Consider the following 23,899-nt stretch of genomic DNA (forward strand, 5'->3'; position numbering starts at 1 on the left):
GAAGAAGAAGAAGAAGAAGAAGAAAGACCACCACAAGGAGGAAGGAAAAAGACCTGAGGAGGATAGAGGCGAGGAGGCCGCCATGCGTTAGGTGGAGGAGAAGCACATGGCAGTGTGGATGGGGATTTGGCCCAGATGAAGAACATTAACAAGTATTTGGGATTATGGATGGGAGGTAGCTTGATAGAAGTTATTAGAAGCAGATGACATGGGAAGCAGTTTAGTTAACCTGCCCCGCTATGGGAGACAATTTAAATATCTGCCCTGCCCCAGGTTAACTAAGGCTATTTTAAAATACATCAAGTGTCTGCGTCTTAAATGATTGCTAGCCAGGCCTACTGATAATACAGATAATAAACAATTATTAGGCCCTACTGACAATACTGGTAATATAGATAATTAAAAACAACACAAACACACACAGGTATGGGTATATGCACATGAATACAAGGTACTCAAGGAGGCTAAAAGAGAACACCAGAGCCCCTAGGAATGGAGTCCCAGGCAGTTATGAGGCTCCCTGTGTGGATATAAGGAATCGAGCTTGGGTCCTCTGCAAGGGCTGCATGTACTCTTAACCCCTGAGCCATCATCTCTCCGGCTGCACTTCCCCTTTTGAGGGAGGGTCTCTCAGCAGCTGGAAGTGCACAAGGTGCTTCCTGGGGCTGAGGCATTTTCCCAGGCCCTGCCGCACCTGTCTTAGGAAGGAGGAGCCTAAGCTCTGCAAGGGGCCAGTGTAGCTGCTGTTGTTCAAGCACCTCTGCTCCCCTCCGTTCCTCTCCCCTCCCCTTCCCCTCTCTTCCCCTCCCCTCCTTTCCCCTCCCCTTCCCTCCTCTCCTTTCCCCTCCCCTTCCCTCCCCTTCCCTCCCCCTCCCTTCCCTTCCCCTTCCTGTCCCTCCCCTCCTCTCCCCTCCCCTGGGGGGGCACACCTTGGTAAGCAGGCTCTTCTTCATGAGGTTTGGGAGGATCAGCTGGGTGGTATCTCTCCACTGCTCATACTTGCGGTCTTCGTAATCCTTCATGGTCCTGGCCACCTCCAGGTACCTCAGTTTCACCTAGCGGAGAATTGGAGCAACCGTCACTTCTGTCCCTGAAAACGACACCGCCTTGTCTCTCTCTCTCTGTATGCCACCACTTTGGAAAAGGAAGTAGCATTTCCGCACACGTGAGAGCGGTCTGCCTGAGATCTTCTGACTTGAAGATCCACATGCATGAGGAGAGGGGGAAACGTGTTGTAAGGGCAGGAGAGACGGCGCAGCAGCTAAGAGCGCTTCCTGAGGACCCGAGTTCAGATCCCAGCACCAACATGGCGGCTCACACCCACCTGTAAACTCACAGACAGAAATGCATGCACAAAAGTAAATAAAATATTAAACATGTTAAAATGACTAGAGGAAGTAAAAAAAAAAAAAGAAGCCAGGGTGATGGCAGCCCAGGCCTATAATCTCAGCACCAAGGTAGGGAGGCGAGGAGAGTCACAAGATCGAGGCCAACCTGGGCTATGGAGCAAGACCTTGTCTCAGGGGGAAAAAAAAAAGGAAACCATGAGAGCATTTGTAGTCTCTGAAGTGTGAACACTACATGGACTTCATGAGAAGCCAGAACTGGGAAGGCACAGTTGTCTATCAGTGTGTCACCAAGAGTAGGTAGCTTCCTTGGATCAACCTGGCAGCATAGATCATGTGACCTTAGAAAGTCTCCAATATAAACTAAATGGATTTTTTTTTTTTTTTGAGACAGGGTTTCTCTGTGTTAGCCTTGGCTGACCTGGACTCCCTTTGTAGACCAGGCTGGCCTCGAACTCACAGAGATCCGCCTGCCTCTGCCTCCCAGAGTGCTGGGACTATAGGCGTGCGCCAGCCGCCACAGCCGGCTCTATATCCATCTTTTTAAAGATTTATTTTATTTTTAATTAGATATAAGTGAGTGTGCATGTACACACGAGTGTGAGTGCCCGCGGAGGCCAGAGGCATTGGATGTCCTGAAGCAAGAGCTACACGTGATTGTGAGCCACCCAACATGGGAGCCGGAATCCAGCTCAAGCGCCCGGGAAAAGAAGTACTTGTCCTTAACCACTGAGCTCTCTGGCCCCAAACCCTGTGGTTCTTTAAAGAAAATGCTTTACCACATACAAACAACTTGGGGGTAAGCAATAGCCAGGGTCAAAAAGACAGAGGTCATGGGATGGGAATATGGCTCAATTGGTAGAGCCTTTGTTTAATAGGCACAGACCTGGGGGTTCCGTCCCCAGCACCACCTAAGCCAATTGTGGTGTCACCGCCATCTCTAATAGGGGGACTTGGGAGATGGGGGCAGAAGAATCAGTTAAAAGTCATCTCAGCTTCACGGTGAGTTTGAGGTCAGTCTGCGCTACTTAAGACAACTGACTCAGGAGCTGGGCATGGTGGCACACGCCTTTAATCCCAGCACTCGGGAGGCAGAGGCAGGTGGATCACTGTGAGTTCGAGGCCAGCCTGGTCTACAAAGTGAGTCCAGGACAGTCAAGGCTACACAGAGAAACCCTGTCTCAAAAAACAAAAACAAACAAACAAATAAAAAAAACCCAACTAACTAAAAAATAAATTCTGAAAGGATGAAAAGACAGACAGACAGACAATGGTCATCCTTCAAGGCAAAGTCAAATCAAAGGAAAGGCAGGCAGGCAGGCATGCTGAGCGCTGAGAGAGAAAGGCGAGAAAGCACCATAGATATGAAGGCTCAGGAAATGGTGCCTGCAAGCACGGCCATGCCACTGGCCAGCCGAGGTGGCAGCCAGCAGAGGCGGCGACATACCTCCTGGCCCCGTTCGCTGTCCAGAAGTTCCTCGACCTCCTGGAACCTGAGGATGGTGTGTTTGATCCTGTAGAAGAGGGAGCGCTCCCAGCATATGGCGCCTGCCACAGGAGGGTGGTTCTTATACAGAGGCGGGCTGTCGAGGTTCTGCACAAAGATCTTATTAACGATGTCGATCTGGAAAGCAAGTTGGATGCCCTTGTCAGCCAGGCAAGACCTAAGTGGAGAGTTGGGTGGTGGTGGCACCCGCCTTTAATCGCAGCACTCGGGAGGCAGAGGCAGGTGGATCGCTGTGAGTTTGAGGCCAGCCTGATCTACAAAGCAAGTCCAGGACAGCCAAGGCTACACAGAGAGACCCTGTCTCAGGAAAAAAAAAATACCTAAGTGGAGAACCTTGGGCTTGCTGAGGCCCTGGGGTCATCCCCAGCACTGGTGGGAGATGGAGGTGGGGGAGGTCAAGAAAATTTAAATAAGATGGAAAAACAGTCTTTATTGTTGGCCAATAAACCAACATATACTCTGTATATACAGATTTGATTGAATTATTTGAAATCCATTCATCTATTTTAGAGGTGGCCACCAGCAGATGTGCATTTTAAAAAGGAGTATGTCTCTGGGCTGGGCTGAGCTGGGCTGGAGCCTCGTGTTCACTGGTCAGGGGCAGCCGTGGGTTTCCCAGTTACCTCCTTGCAGTACTGTGCCAGGATGTCATTAAATTTCATCATCATTTGCTTGTTGATGGCTTCCCGGGAGCGAATGTGCTTGAACTTTAACAGCATGTCGAAGGCCGCTTCCGCTGACCGAAGCGTTTTGAAAGATTCGTCAATAAAATTTTTTGCTTCTTTCTCAATAACCTGCCAGAAGAAGAGGAGGAGGAGGAAGAGGAGGAGGAGGAAGGGAGGGGAAGGAAAAGAAAAAGTTGAGAAAAGCAACAGCAGTCATGGATGTTGCAAGCAAGCAGGGCTAGGGACTCAGGAGCTTGGGACAGGGCGCTGCTGTCTTGTCTTGATGAAACTTGTCATCCAATCACAGGAACTTGCCTGGGCTTGGGGACTGGCTCACTTGGGAAAGTATGTGTCATGCAAGCCTGGGGAGCTGAACTAGGACCCCAGGACACGTAAAAAGCCTAGCTGGCCACACCTGCATCCCCGGCATCCCCGGGTAGGGGCAGAGACAGGAGCATCATATGGGTTTCAGGCTCACAGAGGAAATCTGAGGCTAGGCTCAGGGAGAGAAAGTAATATGTGGGGCGTGGCAGAGCAGGACAGAAGCCCTCTTCCGGCCTCTGCCTGAATGCACAGATGCGTGCAGCATGCATATGGGAGCACGCTTGCATGCACACACTCATGCGCGCACACACACACACACACACACACACAGATCTTTAAAAGGAGGGCAGTAAGCTTGAGTAAACATAGGGGATGCATGGCCTCTGCTTCTACAGGTGAATCGATGGCTCTTTCACTTGCCAGAACTTCAAGTTTGAAGTCCTCCATCACGTATTTCCAGTACGAGGAGGACTTGATGCTGAAGGGGTCAAAGTTCAAGCTTTCCATCGGGGTGACCAAGCTGTCAACTCTGCCAAGGACGTCGTCGATTCGCTTGGGGTCCCCCGTCACCGCCTTGAGCTCTGGACCAAATATGTTGTAAAATTCTTCCATGACCTGGTGGCAGGACAGAATGGGAACAGGGGAAGCATCCTTTGGTTTACTCTGAGCGTTGTAACCATGGACAGACAGCATCCCAAGAGTGCCAACACACAGCCTCCTCCCATGCACACAGGGGAAGACTCAGAGGTCCTGGGGCCTGGAGAGATAGCTCAGTGGTTAAGAGCACTGGAGGCTCTTATAGAGGTCCTGGGTTCAATTCCCAGCTACCCACACGATAGCTCACAACCCTCTGTATCTTTCTCACTCTGGATAAACATGACATCATACAAGAACAGCAGAGAGGCCGGGCGTGGTGGCCATACCTTTAATCCCAGCACTCAGGAGGCAGAGGCAGGCGGATCATTCTGAGTTCGAGGCCAGCCTGGTCTACAAAGTGAGTCCAGGACAGCTAGGGCTACACAGAGAAACGCTGTCTCAAACAAACAAACAAACAAACAAACAAACAGAACAGTAGAGAGAAGGTGAGTCAGAGTTCTTGGTAGCTTTATCAGGTTGAAGGGGAGGGGTATTGGTGAGGTGTGAACTAAAATCAGCTCAACTTGGCCTGTGAATCTCCATTATCCTGACGATGTTGCTGCGTGGGCGGCATTCCAGTGACTCCGTGTTTGGATAAAGGGCTTCATTTTAGTCTCATTGTGTAGCCCTGGACAGCCTGTAACTCTCTAGGTAGACCAGGCTGGCCTCAAACTCACCAAGATCCACCTACCTCTGCCTCTTCCGTGTTAGGACTAAAATGTGCCCCACCACGCCCATCAATTTTGTATTTGGGTTCCCTGCTGACTTTGCTCCATATAAAGATGCACTGGGGCTGGGGTGTGGCTCAGTTGAGAGCGTGCTGGTCTAGCATGCACGAAGCCCCGGGTTCCGATCGCTAGCACCACACGTACCAGCTGTGGCTGGGTATACCTGTAATTCCAGCACATGGGAGGAGGAGGCAGGAGAATCAGAAATTCAAGGTCTTTAATGACAGCGATTTTGAGGCTACCCTGGGATACATGAGACCCTGTCTTTAAAAAAAAAAACAAAAAAACAAAAAAACAGAAAAAAATGTAAAAGTTCCATGTTCTGCTCCCGTGTACTGCATCCTGACCACAGTTTCCTTTTTCTCCCCTCCCCCCAGTCCCTCCCTTGTCCCACCTCCCCTTCCCCACCCTCCCCCCAGATCCACCCCACCTCTCCCTCCCCTCAGAGAAGAGCAGGCCTCCCAGGGACATCAACCAAACACGGCCTAACAAGCTACAGGAAGACCAGACGCATCCCATTACATCAAGGCTGGACAAGGCAGCCCAGTAGGAGGAAAAGGGTCCCGAGAGAATGTCTGCATGTCTTATTAAGTACAGTAAGTTCTATTGGGTACAGAGACAAGTGTGATTAAAGATGGAGAGGACCTTTATGCCTGTATCTCTTACGCTGTATGATTTCTCTCTCTCTCTCTTTTGTTTTATACAGGTTTTGAATTTCTTTAACTTTTATTGCATGTACTGAATACTACATATGCATTATTCTGATTAATTGCTCTAGTTTACTACCAATAAAAGTCCTGTTAATCACACACACACACAAACCAATCAGAGGCAGAGGGGCCAGGCTTGGTGGCGCACGCCTTTAATCTCAGCACTCGGGAGGCAGAGGCAGGCAGATCACTGTGAGTTTGAGTCTACAAAGTGAGTCCAGGGCAGCCAAGGCTACACAGAGACTCTGTCTCGAAAAACCAGAAAAAAAAAAAAAAAAAAAAAGAAAGAACCTGAGGCAGCCAGAATCTTCACCTTGGTTTTTTGTTTTTGGTTTTATTTTGAATCTCTCACTGAGCCTGGGACTCTAGGACTCAGCAAGCCCCGTGGTCACTGAACCCCAGTGATCTGACACGGCCCCTCCCCCGCACTAGGGTTACAGCAGGCTCCCAGCTCAGGCTGTGATGCTGAGGCTCTGAGCTCAGACCCTCATGATTGCTATACCAGAGATTACTGACGGCAGGGGCCTGGCACCCCTGTCTTGTACCAGCCGCTGCAGGGATGCAGCTGGCCCTGGTTTCCCTCCATCTTGCTCGCTTTGTTTCCCCAGAGATAGGCGTGAGCGCAGGCGCACTGTGGGCCCGCCATGGGAACGCAAAGTGGATGAGAGGATGGAGTGTGCTAGCCATCCAGTCACACACTAAGCACATGTGGGTGTGCGTGTGTGCGTGTGTGTGTGTGTGTGTGTGTGTGTCTGTGTGTCTGTGTGTGTGTGTGTGTGTCTGTGTGTGTGTGTGTGTGTGTCTGTGTGTCTGTGTGTGTGTATGTGTGTGTCTGTGTATGTGTGTGTCTGTGTGTGTGTGTGTGTCTGTGTGTCTGTGTGTCTGTGTGTGTGTCTGTGTGTCTGTGTGTGTGTATGTGTGTGTGTCTGTGTATGTGTGTGTCTGTGTGTGTGTGTGTGTGTGTCTGTGTGTCTGTGTGTCTGTGTGTGTGTCTGTGTGTCTGTGTGTGTGTGTGTGTGTGTCTGTGTGTGTGTGTGTGTGTGTCTGTGTGTCTGTGTGTCTGTGTCTGTGTGTGTGTGTGTGTGTGTGTGTCTGTGTGTGTGTGTGTGTCTGTGTGTCTGTGTGTCTGTGTGTGTGTGTGTGTGTGTGTCTGTGTGTGTGTGTGTGTGTGTGTGTGTCTGTGTGTCTGTGTCTGTGTGTGTGTGTGTGTGTGTGTCTGTGTGTGTGTGTGTGTCTGTGTCTGTGTGTGTGTGTGTGTGTGTGTGTGTCTGTGTGTCTGTGTCTGTGTGTGTGTGTCTGTGTGTGTGTGTGTGTCTGTGTGTGTGTGTGTCTGTGTCTTGTGGGTGGGTGGGTAGCAGGAAGAGAAGAAAGAGGCAAGGGTGCTGAGCCTGAGGGGACAGTGGGAAGAGGAGGGGAGGAAATGGGGGCGAGGATGAGTGGGAGTTTCAAAGCCAGGACAGGCAAGTACCCAGGACAAAGAGAGCTCAGGAGGAGCCTGCAGCGGGAGGTCAGACACAAAGAAACGCTGCAAAGCCTGCTGGGAAGATGACTTAGTCACTAAGAAGAATGCCCACCCATGGGGCCGAGGAACTGTGGAACCAGGAAGAACCTGTCCAGAGCAGGAGCAGAGTCCAGATGTGTCCAACCCCGGAAATCTCTTATAGAAAACAGCGAGAGTGGGACCACGTCGAACACAGTCCTGTGCCCCTCACCTTTGCCCACACCTGAAGAGGTCGCGTAGTTGCAGCCAGGTTAACTTTCTCTCTCTTTATAAGGTCATGTCCAGCAAGCATCTGGAATTTCCCCTTACACCCATGAGGCACCCTCAGCACCGTGGCCTTGGCCAATGGTGCACACCCACCCCGATAGCCCCTACTTACCCTCCCCCCCCCCCCCATTAAACAAGCTGTCTCCCTGAAGTCTGCCTCACAAGAGTCTGTTCTCACTGCGCTCACTGCCACCCACCTCGCTCTCCCTCTCAGACCGCCAGTGGCGATCATGGACAGTCACACTGTTATGGGTAGGGGGGGAGAGTGGTCACAGTGGCCGGAATCTGATCATCAAGGCTGGTGGCTCACGCTTGTAATCCCAGCACCGGGGAGGCGGAGACAGACAGGCCCTGCAGGTCACGGGTCAGACAGCCTAGGTATACACACACTCATAAAAAGTCCTGGGGTGCAGTGGTACATTCTAGAATATATATGTGACAATTTTTTGGAATTTTGGTTTCTTTTAAAAACACAGAAATAGAGCCGGTCGTGGTGGTGCATGCTTTTAAACCCAGCACTCGGGGAGGCAGAGGCAGGAGGGTCTATGAGAGTTCAAGGCCAGCCTGGTCTACAAAGTGAGTCCAGGACAGCCAAGGCTACAAGACCTGTCCCAAAACAAACAAACAAACAACCCATAGAAATACAATACGTTTTCACTTTAATCCCAGGTCTCGGATATGGGGCCGCTTCAGACTGTCTGCAGCAGCTGACTGTGATTTGCCTTGTGCTCTAGCAGAGACGTGATCTTTGCCAGCTGCAGGCCCTTTCTGCAATTGTGTGGTGTTTAGAATTCTGGGGACTTTTCAGAGGGTTTGTAAGTGCTAGAGCCCCAAGAGTGGGTTGTTGGGTATTGTTGGATGCTGTTGGCTGTGGTTTGTTAAGCAGTTGTGGAGGCAGAGGCAGGCGGATCGCTGTGAGTTCAAGGCCAGCCTGGTCTACAAAGTGAGTCCAGGACAGCCAAGGCTACACAGAGAAACCCTGTCTCAAACAAACAAAAAAACTCAACAATACCAAACAAACAAAACCCAAAAAAAAAAAAACAAAAAAGAAAAGTAACAACAACAAGAAGAAATTAGATATCATGACAGTAAAGATCAAATTTGACACCTCTAATCAGCAGGAAGCAGTCTAACAATAATGTCGCCCCACTAACGATAATGTTGCCCCTCTAACGGTAATGTTGCCCCTTTCCCAACCCCTGACTTTACTCAGGGATCTCTTTCCTTCGCCCTCTACCCTTTATTCTCTCTTATCTAGTGTGAGGGGGTTGAAATGGTGGGCAAGGGTGGAAGAAAGAAGAATCTATACAACAGCCAAAGACAGCCACAGCTATCCACTCTCCTCTCCTGGGCCCTTTCAGGTCGCCACGGCTTCCCCAGTGCAAAGGCTAGAACGCGTCCTTCCACCAGGCGATCCGCACGCACCTCAGAAGAAGTGGCTCCTACCTGCAGGATATCTGTGAGGTCCTGGCAGATGCCCGCCATGTAGTCTGTTCTCTCAAACAGCCGCTTCCGGTCAAATTCCCACCTCGCCTCCCGACCGGAAGCCTCGATCTTGGCTCTGATGTCGAAGTAGGCTTTCTTCCACAGCTTGAGGGTGTTCCTGGCATCCAGGGTCTTATGCTGGGCATTCGTTCTGTTTTCCCTGTCAAGCAAAGACGCGGCTGCCCACATCTGAGCCGCGCTCCCCCGGGGTGTTCTCATCCTGGACCTCCCTGGCACCATTTTCCTCCTCGGAGAACACTTCCTTGTGAGCCACCGCAATGTGTGTACAAAGACACAAAGGGGCCCCAAAGTGGTCCAGCTTGGCTAGTCCCCCAGTAGCCACCCAACCTGGTTCCCTGGAAAGCACAGCTACGTGAGGAGGAGGGAGGGCAGCCTTGGTGCCTGTCTCGTGGCCACCGTGGTCACTGCAACCCTGAGCAGACCCTGCCTGGAGCTGAACTCACCCACGTGGACCATATGGAAAGTGGGCAAATGGCTGAGTATATTTGAGTGGCAATACAAGTGCTTAGCTTTATGACGCCCTTGGTTTGCTCCGCCCACCATGCTCACACAAAACAGTTAAAAATTGCCACCTCCCTGGACACGTGACAGGCCCAGGACTTAGCATTCCCTGGCCCTCAGCCTCAGTCTCTCAAAGTATAAATAAGGAGCAAAGTCCCAGACCAAAACCACATGCGGGTGCAGCTGGAAACATTGCTCAGCCTATAAGGGTATGTGTTGTTCTGTAATGAGGGCCAGAGTTCGAATCCCAGCATGCACTTCAAGCATCTCACAGGGCATGTCATCACTAGAGCTCCAGGGGAACTAATGGCCTCTCCTGGCCTCTGCTGCAGGTACCTGCACACACATGTGCACCCACTTACATAGACGCACACCCAAACACATACATAAAAGTAAAAATAGGCCGTGCATGGTGACACATACCTTTGAGGCCAGGACTCAGGAGGCAGAGGCAGATAGATCTACATAGCAGGTTCCAGGCCAGCCAGAGCTGCATAATGAGATCTGTCTCAACAATAAATAAAAAACTTAAGCATGCGAAAATCATACACATACCTAATTGTGCGTTACACAATATAATCATATACAGATTGTGTATTTTACTGTGTAAATAAAATATGCATGCTATATTTGAACAATGGACTATTACTTCTTCGTGAAAAGGGAGGAAGTTCAGATTATACATGTATATCATCAGGGATAAATCTTGGAGAAATCAAGCTGAGGGTAACACCACTCAGAAATGACTTTGTGTGGCATGATCTCCAGGCCTTGGGACTTGAAGAGAGAGGAGGTTTGAAGAGACTGCCTTCATTGGGGTATGACGAGAATGTTCCTTCTAAAATATATTCTAGGGGCTGGAAAGATGACTCAGCAGTTAAGAGCACTGACTGATCTTCCAGAGGTCATGAGTTCAATTCCCAGCAACCACATAGTGGCTCACAGCCATCTATAATGTGATCTGATGCCCTCTTCTGGCCTGCAGGTGAACATGCAGGCAGTGCTCTGTATACATAATAATAAATAAATAAATCTTAAAATATATTCTAAAATGATGTGTCTACGTGTGTCTATATCCACACAAGTGTAGTTCCCAAGAAGGCCAGAAAGTGGGCACCAGATCCCTGGGAGCTCTAGCTGCAGTCAGGAGGCTGTAAGCTGCCTGTGGGTGCTGGAAACGGAACCCAGGCCCTCTGCCAGAACGGCAGATGCCCGGTAGAGAATGCTCTTCAGTCAGCTGACACTATGGCTAGCCCCAAGAGTGTACCGCTAGCTTCTAAATCTCCATAATATTATTCTAAAGTGCTGGGGCCAAAACCCAGGCCCTCAGCACTGGGCACCTGCTCTCCCAGCGAGCCCCGACCTCAACCCTGAACTGTGCACAGCCTGGCCAGAGCTGCTGGCCTCCCGGAAGGAGCCCGGGCTGGCCCTGCCGCCTCTCACTTGAACAGGGTGCGCAGGTTGATGACTCTGCACACACGCTCGGCGATCTCCCAGGCGATGCGCTCCATGAGCGGGATCATCCGCTCGTCCTTGTTATAGTGTCTCGAGATGATCCACACCATGCGCAGGGCGCTCATCATGGACGGGATGGTGTCCAGGACCACATGGAAGTTGGAGCCATGAGTGATGTTCTGCCGAAGCCACACAGAGGGGACAAAGGGGGACAGCAGAGGGGCTTAGCCTCAAGGCCAGAAAACTAACTCTCTGTCTGTCTCCTCTCCCTCTCTCTTTTACACACACACACACACACACACACACACACACACACACACACACCAGTATATATTATATATGCCAAGGGTGGCACATTCTATCTTTCAAGCACACTTCTGTCAGGTCCACTTGCTTCTGTCCTTCTCTATCAAGAGGCGCACCCCTCCCCCACCCCGTGGGTCTGTGCAGGTTGGTGCTACTTGACCAGCAGGAGATGAGGGTTAGTGTAGGGGCACAGAAGTCCTTGTGCTCAGAGACAAGCTCTAAGGAAACCGGGAGTGTTAAACACACAGGGTTCTCTCTTCAAACAGACGTATCACCTGTTCCCCCCACAGAAGGCTGGGATGGATGTGGCTCACAGCTGGGGACCTCTGTGCCCTCTGTAGGGCCAGGCCACTCCTGACTCCCCAGACTTTTGTTTACCTCAGACCCTTCCTCCCAAGACCCTTTCTTGGGCATTGTTTCTCACTCAATAGACCCCCATCTTTATGGAAGAGGTCATAAGTGTTTTTGAAAAGAGTCTCCGTGTGATCATGCCTTAAGCTTTGTGGTACGCACGGGACTGGGTTTATTTATCACCAGGAAACTTTTTTCCAACATTGTACTGTGACTACATATGTCTAAAACAGAGCTATGCATGGCAGCGCACACCTTTAATCCCAGCACTCAGGGAGGCAGAGGCAGGCGGATCTCTGTGAGTTACAGGCCAGCCTAGTCTACAAAGTAACTCCAGAACAGCCAAGGCTACACAGAGAAACACTGTCTCCACACATGCACACATACATGTGCCTAAACACAGAAGCATGCACGTGCATACACGCAAATTAGTGGTGGAAAGATAAATATACATGTTTAATGACACCTCTAATTAATTTAATTAATTTTGGGGGATTGTTTGGTTGGTTTCGGTTTTGGTTTTGAGACAGGGCTTCCCTATGTAGCCCTGGCTGTCCTGGGACTCACTATGTAGGCCAGGCTGGCCTCAGACTCAGAGATCCGCTGTCTGTCTCTGCCTCCCACTATACCTGGCTCTTGATGACACGTTTTAAAATACTGAATTAAGCTAGGATAAAGCATATGCCTCACATGAGCAAAGGCTGGGGTCAATCTACAGTAGTTAAAAAAAAAAGATCTTGAATTATTTAGTTTGGGTTTTTGCTTGTTTAAGACAGCAGAGGCAGGTGGATCACTGTGAGTTCAAAGCCAGCCTGGTCTACAGAGTGAGTCCAGGACAGCCAGGATTACACAGAGAAACACTGTCTCAAAAAACTAAATAGAAGCTGGGCGTGGTGGCGCAAGCCTTTAATCCCAGCACTCGGGAGGCAGAGGCAGGCAGATCGCTGTGAGTTCGAGGTCAGCCTGGTCTACAAAGTGAGTCCAGGACAGCCAAGGCTACACAGCGAAACCCTATCTTGAAAAACAAAAACAAAAAACAAAACAAAACAAAACTAAATAGAGCAAAAAAAAAGACAAGGAGCCAAGTAGCTCAGGCTGGTTTTAAACTTCCTATGTGACCAAGGACAACCTTGACTGTTTGATCCTCCTGTCTTTACAAGTCTCTGTGCACACTAGGCAAGTATTCCTCCACAACTCCAGGCCCTAAGTGTAACTTTAAAATTGACATCATACAGTGTCCCTCACAGACCTGGCTTCCCAGAGCGCAGCCCACCCTTCGTACCTTGAAGTGACGCTCCACGGTGGACAGGAAGCGGACGTTGTCCGAGGCCTCCATGTGGAGTTTGAACAGCTCCGTCAGGATAGGCTGCACGTTGGCCATGAGCATCGATTCCGCTTCCTTGATCACATCCAAGACCTTCCTAACGAACGGAAGCTTCGTCTGCTCATAGAGGGCACTGAGCGTTGCATTCCTTTCTCGCCAGAACTCAATTTCAGCCAGGGGACCATTGCCCTGAGAGGTGAACACACAGATGGCACTCACAGTCCTCATGGGTGGGCACCGTGGCCGTTTCCACAGTGCCGTCACTCTTCCCAATTGCTCCAGACAGGGCTAGTCAGCACAGGGCTTCCAAGTGGACGTCTCGTCTGGCATGGTCCAATCAGCGTGGACCCAGGACTCTTACTGGGAATGCAGGCCAAAGGCCCTGGTGGTGCCCATAGGCCAGAAACTATGTCACTACAAGGGAGACCGCCTCGAGCCCAAGAAGAGTCCTGTGTAAACTCCCTGGAGCAAGCACTACCTTCTGTCGTGTGAACCAAGGAATGTATGCTCTCTCTCCTGTGTGTGTACATGTGTGTTGTACATGTGTATGTGTGCATGTTGTATGTGCATGTGTGTATATGCATGTATATGTATGTGTGTATACGCACGAGCATGTGTGCATGTGTACTTGTAAGAGTGTGTGTATATGTGCACATGTATGTATGTGTGCATACACATTAGAGTATGTGTGCTTGTGAGACAGAATGTATGTGATCATGTGGATGTTGCGTGTGTGTATTTATATGTGCACATGTATACATGTGAGCATGTGCTCATAAGTGTATGTGCTTATGAGAGAAAGAGCATGTGCTTGTAATCATGCGCGCTGTGCGTGTATATGTGTGTATATATGTACACATGTGAGCATGTGTGTTTGAGTGTGTATGTGCTTGTAAGAGAAAAAGTACACACACATGCACGCATGTATGCACACACACATAAACTAGAGTTCAGCCGTGAGTGTCATCGGGCAGAAGCTATACACCTTGTTTTGGGTTTTCTTTGAGCTTTTTTTGAAACCAGGTCTTCCTATGCAGCCCTGCATGCCCTGTGACTCACTATACAGATAGTGTCTTGGGCTCCTGCTGCACTGATAAAACACTATTGACCAAAATCAGCTTGAGGGAGAAAGGGCTCATGTCAGTTCACAGCTCCACAGCACAGTCCCTCATGGAGGGAAGTCGGGCAGGAGCCTGGAGGCAGGAACCGAAGCAGACGATGGAGGGGTGCTGCTTCCTGGCTTGCTCCCTGTGGCTTGCTCAGTCTGCTTTCTCATACAGCCCAGCGGTGGCCGCACCAGCCGCAGTGAGCTGAGCCCTCTCACATCAGTCATGAAAAGCACCACAGGCCAACCTACTGGGGCAGTTTTCTCAGTTGAGGTTTTGTCTTCCAAACTTACTCTGGCTTGTGTCAAACTGACATAAAACTAGACATCACAACCTGGGTTGTCTCGAAGTCCCAGAGATCCATTTGCCTCTACCTCCCTAGCGCTGGGACTAAAGGCGCGTGCCACCAGGCCCCCATATGACTTGGTGCAATTCCCAGCACTCACATGGCAGCTCACAACTGTCTGTAACTCCTCCATCGTTTAGGAGAGTGGACAACAGACAGAAAAAGAGACCTGCTCACACAGAGCCCTCAGGATGGTGGGTGTAGCCCCGGTCCGGGTCCCTGCAAGCCCCGCACAGAGTACCTGGGGCGTCTTCTTCAGCTGGCTCTCCAGAGCCAATGCAATCTGGTTCAACCAGTTGATCACGCACTGCTCCAAGGCCTCCACCATTTCATGATTGGCCGCCAGCTCCGACACTTCTCCCTCCACACTGATGCTAGGCATTTCCAACTTGATCTCACCTGGTGGAGGGCGGCTAGTTAGACCCTAGCTTAGGGGAAACCTGTAGCGTTCAAGTGCATCCCAGCTCTTCCCTCCTGGAACCACATCATGATCATTAATCATCATCAATCATCAATCATTATCATGATTAATCATCATCATCATGATTAATCATCATCATCATCATCATCATCATCATCATTAATCAGCATCATCAGCAATCAGCATCAGCATCATCAGGTCGCTAGTCTGCCTCCGTCTCACTCTCTTTCACAGGAATGTGGTTAAAACCCTCTGATGATTGGGCTGGTGGTTAAGTCCCAGCAACATGATGTCACTACTTGAGAAGTTCCTTGGTTGGCAACATAATGAGTTTTTACAATTTGAGCATAAGACCAGAGCGGGGGATGGCGGCGCACGCCTTTAATCCCAGCACTTGGGAGGCAGAGGCGGGTGGGTCTCTGTGGGTTCGAGGCCAGCCTGATCTACAAAGTGAGTCCAGGACAGTCAGGGCTGTTTTTTGAGACAGCATGTCTCAAAAAAAACAAAAAACAAAAAACAAAAACAAACAAAAAACCCACCCCGAAAGATAGAAAGAAAGAAAGAAAGAAAGAAAGAAAGAAAGAAAGGAAGGAAGGAAGCAGGCTCCTCAGGGGCTGAGGAAGTGTGGTTAAGAGCACTTTCTGCTCTTACAGAGGACCTCAAGTCCATTGCCAGCCTCCGTATTGATTGTCTCACAACCCTTGTAACTCAGCTCCAGAGACTCTGATGCCCTCTTCTGGCCTCCACTGGTATCTGCACTCATGTGCACTTGCGGCACCACCACAAGAACAGGATGCTCTTTAAAAAAAAAAAAAAAAAAAAAGCAACCGGGACGAGATATCTCAGAACTAAACAGAGCAACCAGTAAGGAACACGTCAGGCACATAAAACACTGGGACTAGGGGGATGCCTCTATGGTTAAAGTGCTTGCCATACAAGCACACAAGGACTTGAGTTCAAATTCCCCAGGACTCCTTATTCAAGCCAGGACCGATGGCTCATGTCTGTAATCCCAGAGTGAAAACAGGTGGATCCCTGGGACTCAATGAGCAGCCAGCCTTTGGCAAGTGAGAGACCTTAGCTTAAAAAAAGAAAGCGAATGACACCTAAGTAACAGCACCTGCACAGGCAGGTGCACCCACCCCCACCCTGGCTTGGCAGGCTGCTAAGGACTCCTTGCCACCGGTTCCCTACCTGGGCTCCTAGACCTGAGCACCCAGGGTGACTCCACTCCCTCACACAACCAGCCTCTCTCCTCCTTGCTGTCTGCTTGCCAACTCTGTTTTTCATTACCTCAGGCTCTGGGATTCTGGGGAGGAGGCAGGCACTGTGCATCCGAAGACTCAGTCAGTGAGTCTCCTGAACTCCATCACAGGGGATGAATGCAGCTTTCAGCTGAGACCCAATGCTACCTCCTTTAGAAAGCCCCACCCTGCCCCACCCCCACCTCACCCCCACCCCATAATGGCCCTGCCCTCTTCTCTAGGCCTCACCTTCGTTTTGAGCTCCACCTTCTGCCACAGTTGGGAGTGCACGGGGCTACCTCATCACCACAGGGGTGTCACCATTCGATTTCTTTTTTGTTTGTTTGGTTTTTTTTTTCCAGACAGGGTTTCTCTGTGTAGCCTTGGCTGTCCTGGACTCGCTTTGTAGACCAGGCTGGCCTCAAACTCACAGCGATCCACCTGCCTCTGCCTCCCGAGTGCTGGGCACCATTCGGTTTCTAAACCCTCCCATTTCCGGTGAGCATAGACACAAGAATTATTGGGCTGGTGGTGTGGCACAGCGGGTAGAGCTCTTGCCTAGCATGTATAATGGTCAGCCCAGGGTTCAACCCCCAACACTGTATAAGTTGAGCGCTGCGGCACATGACTGTAATCTCAGCACACAGGAAGTAGAGACAGGAGGGTGAGAAATTGAAAAAAAAAAAGAAGGAAGGAAGGAAGGAAGGAAGGAAGGAAAGGAGTGCCTAGAGATGACTCAATAGTTTGAAGAGCACTGGCTGTTTTCCCAGAGGACCTGGGTTAGATTCCCAGCAACCACACGATGGGTCACAACAGACTCTTAACTTCCAGTTCCAAGGGATCCAGTGCCCTCTTCTGGCCTCTGTAGGTACTGAATGCAGATAAAATACCCAAACAAATAAAATAGTATGTTAAAATTTTCACAAATTGGGGCTGGGGAGATGGCTCAGAGGTTAAGAGCACTGACTACTCTTCCAGAGGTCCTGAGTTCAATTTCCAGCAACCACATGGTGGCTCACAACCATCTATGATGTGATCTGATGCCCTCTTCTGGCCTGCAGGTGTACATGCAGGTAGAGCACTGTATTCATAATAAATAAAATAAATCTTTTTTTTTTAATCACAAATTGGCTGGGTGTGGTGGTGCACGCCTTTAGTCCCAGCACTCGGGAGGCAGAGGCAGGCAGATCACTGTGAGTTCTGGGCTAGCCTGGTCTACAAAGCACGTCCAGAATAGTCAAGGCTAACACAGAGAGACCCTGTCTCCAAAACCAGCTCCCCCCGACAAAAAAAAATCACAAACTGTTAGGCAGTGGTAGCCATGCCCTTAATCCCAGCAACTTGGGAGGCAGAAGCAGGTGGACATCTGAGTTCATCTACAGAATGAGCTCCAGGACAGGCAAGGCTAAATAGCAAAACACAAAAACCAGTGGAAAAAAAAAATCACACACTAAAATGAGCAGAATTAATAGGTGCTCAGGACTTTTGCACTGCTTTCCTAGGATGAGTGAACGGGGAGGGGAGGGGCCAGAACAGACCTTCCAGCTGCTGCATGGTCCTTTGGATGTTATTCACAAACTTCTGAAGGTTCATTAAGAACTCATCTCGTATTAGTTGGATGCTGTGGTACTCCATTGTCTCCCCAGCCACGCTGGGTAACTCTGGTGCCTCTGAAGGAAAGAACTCGTGGTTTTCTGCAGTTGATGCCCCCAGGCCTGACTCCGACTTGTGCTGGTTGAAAGACAGCGCCGGCATGAAAACCTGCCAATGCACGATTTCATTGGGTTAGATTGCCCAGCGTCTCCAGCTGCCTGTTAGGCTGACAGACACGCATGTCAGTGCCAGGCGGATCTGTAATCCCAGCATTCAGGAGGCTGAGACAGGAGGATTGCAGTTCGAGGCAGCCTGGGGCTGCACACTGAGATGAGAGGGAGTTTGATACAAGGAAAGTCACAGTGGGCTCCCCTGGTCTGCTGGTTACGTGATGTGTGGCCAAAGCAATTCTGTATGACTCTGAGGGTATTGTATAACGGACAGGCTGATTGGCTTAAGCGGCCAGTGTCTCTGTTCTCAGAAGTCAAGATGGAAAGGTGTCCCCCAGAGGCCCAGTGTGGCGGCACACAGCTGTGATCCCAGCATTTGAGAGGCAGGAGTCGGAGAACTACCTGTGAGTTCAACGCCAGCCTGGGCTACAAAGTGGATTCCAGGCCAGCCAGGGCTGTAGACAAACAGATGTTAAGTAAAAGAGCTCACAGACAGCTAGTGACCTCCTGTCCCACATCTGTCACCAGGACCAAACTCCCCAGCTCTTCTTTGAAAGTAGCCACTGCCAGCCGGGCATGGTGGCGCATGCCTTTAATCCCAGCACTCAGGAGGCAGAGGCAGATAGATTGCTGTGAGTTCGAAGCCAGCCTGGTCTACAAAGTGAGTCTAGGACAGCCAAGGCGACACAGGGAAATCCTGTCTCGGAAAAGAAAGGGGGGGGCTGGAGAGATGGCTCAGAGGTTAAGAGCACTGACTGTTCATCCAGAGGTCCTGAGTTCAATTCCCAGCAACCATGTGGTGACTCCCAACCATCTATAATGTGATCCGATGCCCTCCTCTGGCCTGCCAGTGTATAAGCAGACAGAGCACTGTGTAATCATAAATAAATAAATCTTAAAAAAAAAAAAAAAGAACAGTTTAAAACAAAACAAAAAAGTAGCCACTGCCCTGGAGATGCTGGGGGTAGGATGGGGGAAGGGGGTGTCTGTGTAGGAGCCACAGTTACCTGGCAAAGGATGTCCCTCAGGAACTGGAGCACTTGAGAGTTTATGATGCCGTACTCCATGGTCTCCGGCATGAACTCCATCGCTTCCTTCATGTCGCTGGGTTCGGGGATTGCCTCTAAACAAAAACAGACCCCGGGCATTGAGATGACGGGTAGCAGGGACATTCCCAAAATGCTCTCGTTCCTCTCAGAGGCTCTGGTCCAAAAAAGTCAGATGACAAGACACGCTAACCTGCATCTAAGCCAAGCCTGGGCAAATTGAGACTAAAATAGTCGGAGGGCGTCAGGCATGCATGTGGTGCACATAAACACACACGCACATAAAAGCTTTAAAAATAGATATTTTGTTTGGTTGGTTGGTTGAGACAGGGTTTCTCTGTGTAGCCTTGGCTGTCCTGAACTCACTTTGTAGACCAGGCTGGCTTCAAACTCACAGAGATCTGCTTGCTTCTGCCTCCCGAGTGCTGGGATTAAAGACATGTGCCATCATGCCTGGCTTATAAATAAAATTCTTATAACATACATATATCTTCAGGGCTGTAGAGATGGCTTAGTAGTCAAAGCACTTGTCACACAAGCGTGAGGACCAGAGTTGGGATCCCTGGAAGCCCACATAAATGCCAGGTGTGTGTGGCAGCACACTACAATTCCAGCCACAGGAGGCAGAGAAAGGCGATGTCCCCAGAGCAAGGTGGCTACTGAGACGACCCATATCAATCCACTCTGAGTTTGATTAGAAGACTCTGCAAACCAGGCATGGTGGCACACGCCTTTAATCCCAGCACTCCAGAGGCAGAGGCAGGTGGATCTCTGTGAGTTCGAGGCCAGCCTGGTCTACAAAGCAAGTCCAGCACAGCCAGGGATACACAGAGAGACAATGTCTTGGGGGTGGGGGTGAGGTGAGGGGGTTGGGACTGCATGGGTGATGGTGGCACACCCCTATAATCCCAGCACTGGGAGGCAGAGGCAGGCAGATCTCTGAGTTCAAGGCCAGCCTGGTCTACACAGGGAGTCCAGGATAGCCAAGGCTACACAGTGAAACCCTGTCTTTGAAAAAAAAAAGTGCTGAAGAATAAGTCCTAATGACATCCTTGCTGACACATGCTTGTGCACTCCTACCTGCCTCCCCTACCCCCACCCCACACACACACACCCCTGCCACCATTACATGTGCATGTGCACAAGCACATATGTGAGTACGCACACACACACACAGCGTGAAGATACCTTTTGAGCTTCTGAGGAAGAATACAACATTCTGTTCCAGCAGCTCCTCGGGGACAGGGGTGCAGCGCACGTGCAGGTCCAGCCTGTTGATGATGCGCTTTACAAACTTCTGAAAAGACAAGCCACCATCGGGCCGGCAGGTAAGCGCTCAGTAGAGCCTGAAGCTCTCTAATGGAGCATCTCATCCCTTAGGAGGAGGAAACGCTAACTCATCTCCAGACAGCTGACCCTGGCCCTGAATCTTCTACCATCCAGACAGCTCAGTGACAAGTGGATGAACTGACCCGGGAAAGTTTGACGGGGAGCTGGGAGGGGCGGTCCACTGGAAGAAACCCGCTGCCTTTGGCTATAGTTGGTTGGTTTGGTGTTTTGGGGACTTCGGTGGGAAGCATGCTTATGTCTTTGTGTGTGTATAATTATTTCTTTAAAAAAGATTTCTCTTTATTTTTATTTTTATTATATTTTTGGTTTTTTGAGTCAGGGTTTCTCTGTGTAGCCTTGGCTGTCCTGTACTCACTTTGTAGACCAGGCTGGCCTCAAACTCACAGTGATCCACCTGCCTCTGCCCGCCAAGTGCTGGGATTAAAGGCGTGCGCCACCACGCCCAGCTCCAGGTTTAGGGCTTTTAAAGATGTATTTCATGTGTTCTGCCTGCCTGTCTGCCTGCATGTCTGTATACCGAGTGTGTGCCACTATATATGGCTCCTCCTTTCTCTGTAAGCCAGAACTCCTGGGACAGCTTTTCTGGTCCCTCTGAGTCCGTCGGCTAGTCAATGAATCTAAGGGTGTTCTGGGAAATCTCCACAGCAGGATTCTGAAATGCCTGCTTGAATGCACTGTGCCCATGGCCCTGCCTTTTGCATGCTCTGTGCCCGTGGCCCTGTCTTACGAGCGGCCCCTGAGGCACTCTGCCAACTCGCACGGAGGGCGGGGCGCACCTTGCCATGTGATTTGTCCAAGGTCTCCTCTTTCTCTAGGTCGTCATCCTCCACACTGAAGAGGGAGGCGGTCATGGAGCCGTCTCTCAGCTTCGAAACACTGGCTGCAAAATGGAACCCACTGTGTGAGTGGAGAAGGCCAGGCACGAGGGTGCCCCACCATCCTGAAGCCTTAGGGTGACAGTTCCTGTCCTCCGCTGGCTCCTGACCTATCACATGCTCTGCAACGGACCCGGGGTGCAGCCATCACAGCAGGCCACACATGGGAAATCCTCCAGTGTGACTCCCAGGTATACGTACGTGTTGGCTCTGGTGTCCAGCACGTGATCTCTCTGACATGATTTTTAACATTACAAGAGATTTATAAATAAGAGTCACAAGGCTAAAGGTGCGACTCAGCAGTAGACCCCTGGGCCCCCATCTCCAACTCAGCAAAAACAAACAGCCAGGTGCGGTGGCACACACCTGTCGCTCAGCACTTCAGAAGTGGATACGGGAGGATCTGGAGTGCAAGGTCATCTTTGGCTACCTAGAGCTCAAGGCTGGGCTATATGAGATCTTGTCTCAAAAAAAAAATATGGAGAGCGTCTGAAAAGATGGCTCAGAGGTTATGAGAACTTGCTGCTTTTCTAGGGGACCTGGGTTTAGTTTCCAGCACCCACATGGCAGCTCACAACCATCCGTAACTCTGGTTCCAAAGGTTCTAATGCCCTCTTTGGGCCTCTGTGGGTACTGCATGCACATAGTACACATACTACATACAGGCACACGCTCAAACACATTAAACTAAATGGTCTTTTTAAAAATGAAAAACCAAGAAGAAATCAACATACTTCTGATCTATCAGATCCACTGGCAACCAGGGAGGGTTGGAATGTTCTAGAGCTTGAAGGCTAACACTGAGTTTTATGCATTGGGTTGTTTTTTTTTTCTTTGTTTTTTAAGACAGTCTCAAATAGCCCAGGTTGACCCCAAACTCACTCTTGAGACCCTATCTTTAAAAAAAAAAAAAGAAGAAGAAGAAAGGTCGAGAGGTGGTGGTGGTGCGCACCTTGGATCCCAGCGCTGCTTGCAGAGGCAGGCAGATCTCTGAGTTCAAGGCCAGCCTGGTTTACAGATCGAGTTCTAGGAAATCCAGGGCTACACAAAGAAACCCTGTCTCAACAAAAATACAAAAGAAGAAAGGAGGATGCTTTTTGTTCCTGGATTTAACTGACACAGCTACACACACACACACACACACACACACACACACACACACACACACACACACACACACACACACACACACACACACACACACACACACACACACGCCCTGCCTCAGGCTTTGCCTGGCTAAGACCTTTAGGGGAGAGACCACATGACAGCGAAGGAGAGGTGAGACTGCTGGGCCCAGAGGCCGAGAGTGCCAGCACCAGCAGCTGCTGAGCAAGGCAAGGTAGGATCCTCCCTAGAGCTTCCAGAGGGCGTAAGGCCCTGGGGGACACTATGAGTGTGGCCCTTGGACCTCTGGACCTGTGAAACGAGACACTGCTGTTGTTTTCTGCTGTCCTAATAAGGCCGTGTGACCCTTGTGCGCATACTCACCTCCAACTCCATCCCAGACTCCCCATGCAGGAGTGGCCTGAGTTCCTCCAGACACCCACCTGTCACTTTATCAACGTCCTCTGCTTTTTGAGATTCAGTCTCCTCTTCCTCACCCTCCTCTTCAGGGACCAAAGGGGCATCTTCTTTTTGGAACCATAATGAAGAGAGAAAGAGAGAGAAAGAGAGAGAGACAAATAGCATTTATCCCCATATGAGATGGTTGAACCTTTGCTTTAAAGAAAACCAGAGGGTAGGGATAGACCCCGCAGAGGACTCAGAAATGTCGCAGCAAAACATCATGGTGCTGGGTGGGGCCAGCAAGGAAGACTTGTGCCAATTCAGACAAGAGTGAAGGGTGCATTGTAGTACAGTTACCATCAGCCTGGAAGAGATACAAGTAAGAGGGGAGGATGCAAGAGACTTGGTACACCGTGATGTGGTATGTTTTGCAGCACTGGGCGCAGCCTGGAAACTGACCCACTGAGACCAATATGGTGGCGTAGGTCCATAATCCAGGGACTCCGGAGGCAAGAGAAGGATCATGAGTTCAAGACTAATAACAAGTTGAAAGCCAGTCTGATTTGTCTCAGAGACAACGCAGGGGACAGTTGCCTGCTGCTAGCCAGAGTCCCTGGAGATTGCAAGAAGTTAGGGTCTTGGTGCAGGTTTCTGCTTTGCTTTGTTGTTGTTTTTCTTTTCTTTTCTTTTCTTTCTTTTTTAAAAAATGTATATAGAATCCTCTGAGCATATCCTGGAATCTGTGCCTTCTGCTTGCTTGTAATGAATGTGCCTAACCCAGAGACCTGGGATAATGTGTTCAGCCTAAGTTTCACCTGGGGAAGAAAAACGAAGGCCAGGAAGGCTAGACGCTGGTGACGCTAAAGCAGGAGGATTGAGTTTTAGCTTACTTTGGCTTGTTTGTTTGTTTGTTTGGTTTTTCAAGACAGGGTTTCTCTGTGTAACCTTGACTATCCTGGACGCGCTTTGTAGACCAGGCTGGCCTAGAACTCACAGAGATCCACTTGCCTCTGCCTCCTGAGTGCTGGGATTAAAGGCATTTGCCACCATGCCTGGCTCTTTTTTTGGTTTTGTTTTTTAATGTTGTGGGGTGGGTTTTTTGGTTGGTTGGT

At 50.1% G+C, this 23,899-nt stretch overlaps 1 protein-coding gene across 3 annotated transcripts in view; it reads right to left on the reverse strand.

The window, feature by feature from the left end:
- Positions 1 to 23,899, reverse strand: part of DNAH10 (dynein axonemal heavy chain 10) — a 117,579-nt gene that overhangs the window by 92,795 nt on the left and 885 nt on the right. For 2 of the 3 annotated variants that reach the window (XM_084761998.1, XM_084761996.1), the window contains exons 2-14: positions 22,829 to 22,912; positions 21,180 to 21,283; positions 20,242 to 20,350; positions 19,015 to 19,130; positions 17,783 to 18,005; positions 14,821 to 14,978; positions 13,086 to 13,316; positions 11,135 to 11,325; positions 9,131 to 9,329; positions 4,263 to 4,457; positions 3,477 to 3,647; positions 2,794 to 2,970; positions 930 to 1,055 (exon numbers count right to left, since the gene is read on the reverse strand). In XM_084761998.1, the coding sequence (XP_084618124.1) occupies positions 930 to 1,055; positions 2,794 to 2,970; positions 3,477 to 3,647; positions 4,263 to 4,457; positions 9,131 to 9,329; positions 11,135 to 11,325; positions 13,086 to 13,316; positions 14,821 to 14,978; positions 17,783 to 18,005; positions 19,015 to 19,130; positions 20,242 to 20,350; positions 21,180 to 21,283; positions 22,829 to 22,912 (2,084 nt within the window). The remainder of the gene's footprint in view (positions 1 to 929; positions 1,056 to 2,793; positions 2,971 to 3,476; positions 3,648 to 4,262; positions 4,458 to 9,130; positions 9,330 to 11,134; positions 11,326 to 13,085; positions 13,317 to 14,820; positions 14,979 to 17,782; positions 18,006 to 19,014; positions 19,131 to 20,241; positions 20,351 to 21,179; positions 21,284 to 22,828; positions 22,913 to 23,899) is intronic. The other variant, XM_084761997.1, reaches the window with a different exon arrangement.

This window comes from Acomys minous (assembly GCF_964271855.1).
Source record: "Acomys minous genome assembly, chromosome: 16".
Taxonomy (NCBI): Eukaryota; Metazoa; Chordata; class Mammalia; order Rodentia; family Muridae; genus Acomys; species Acomys minous.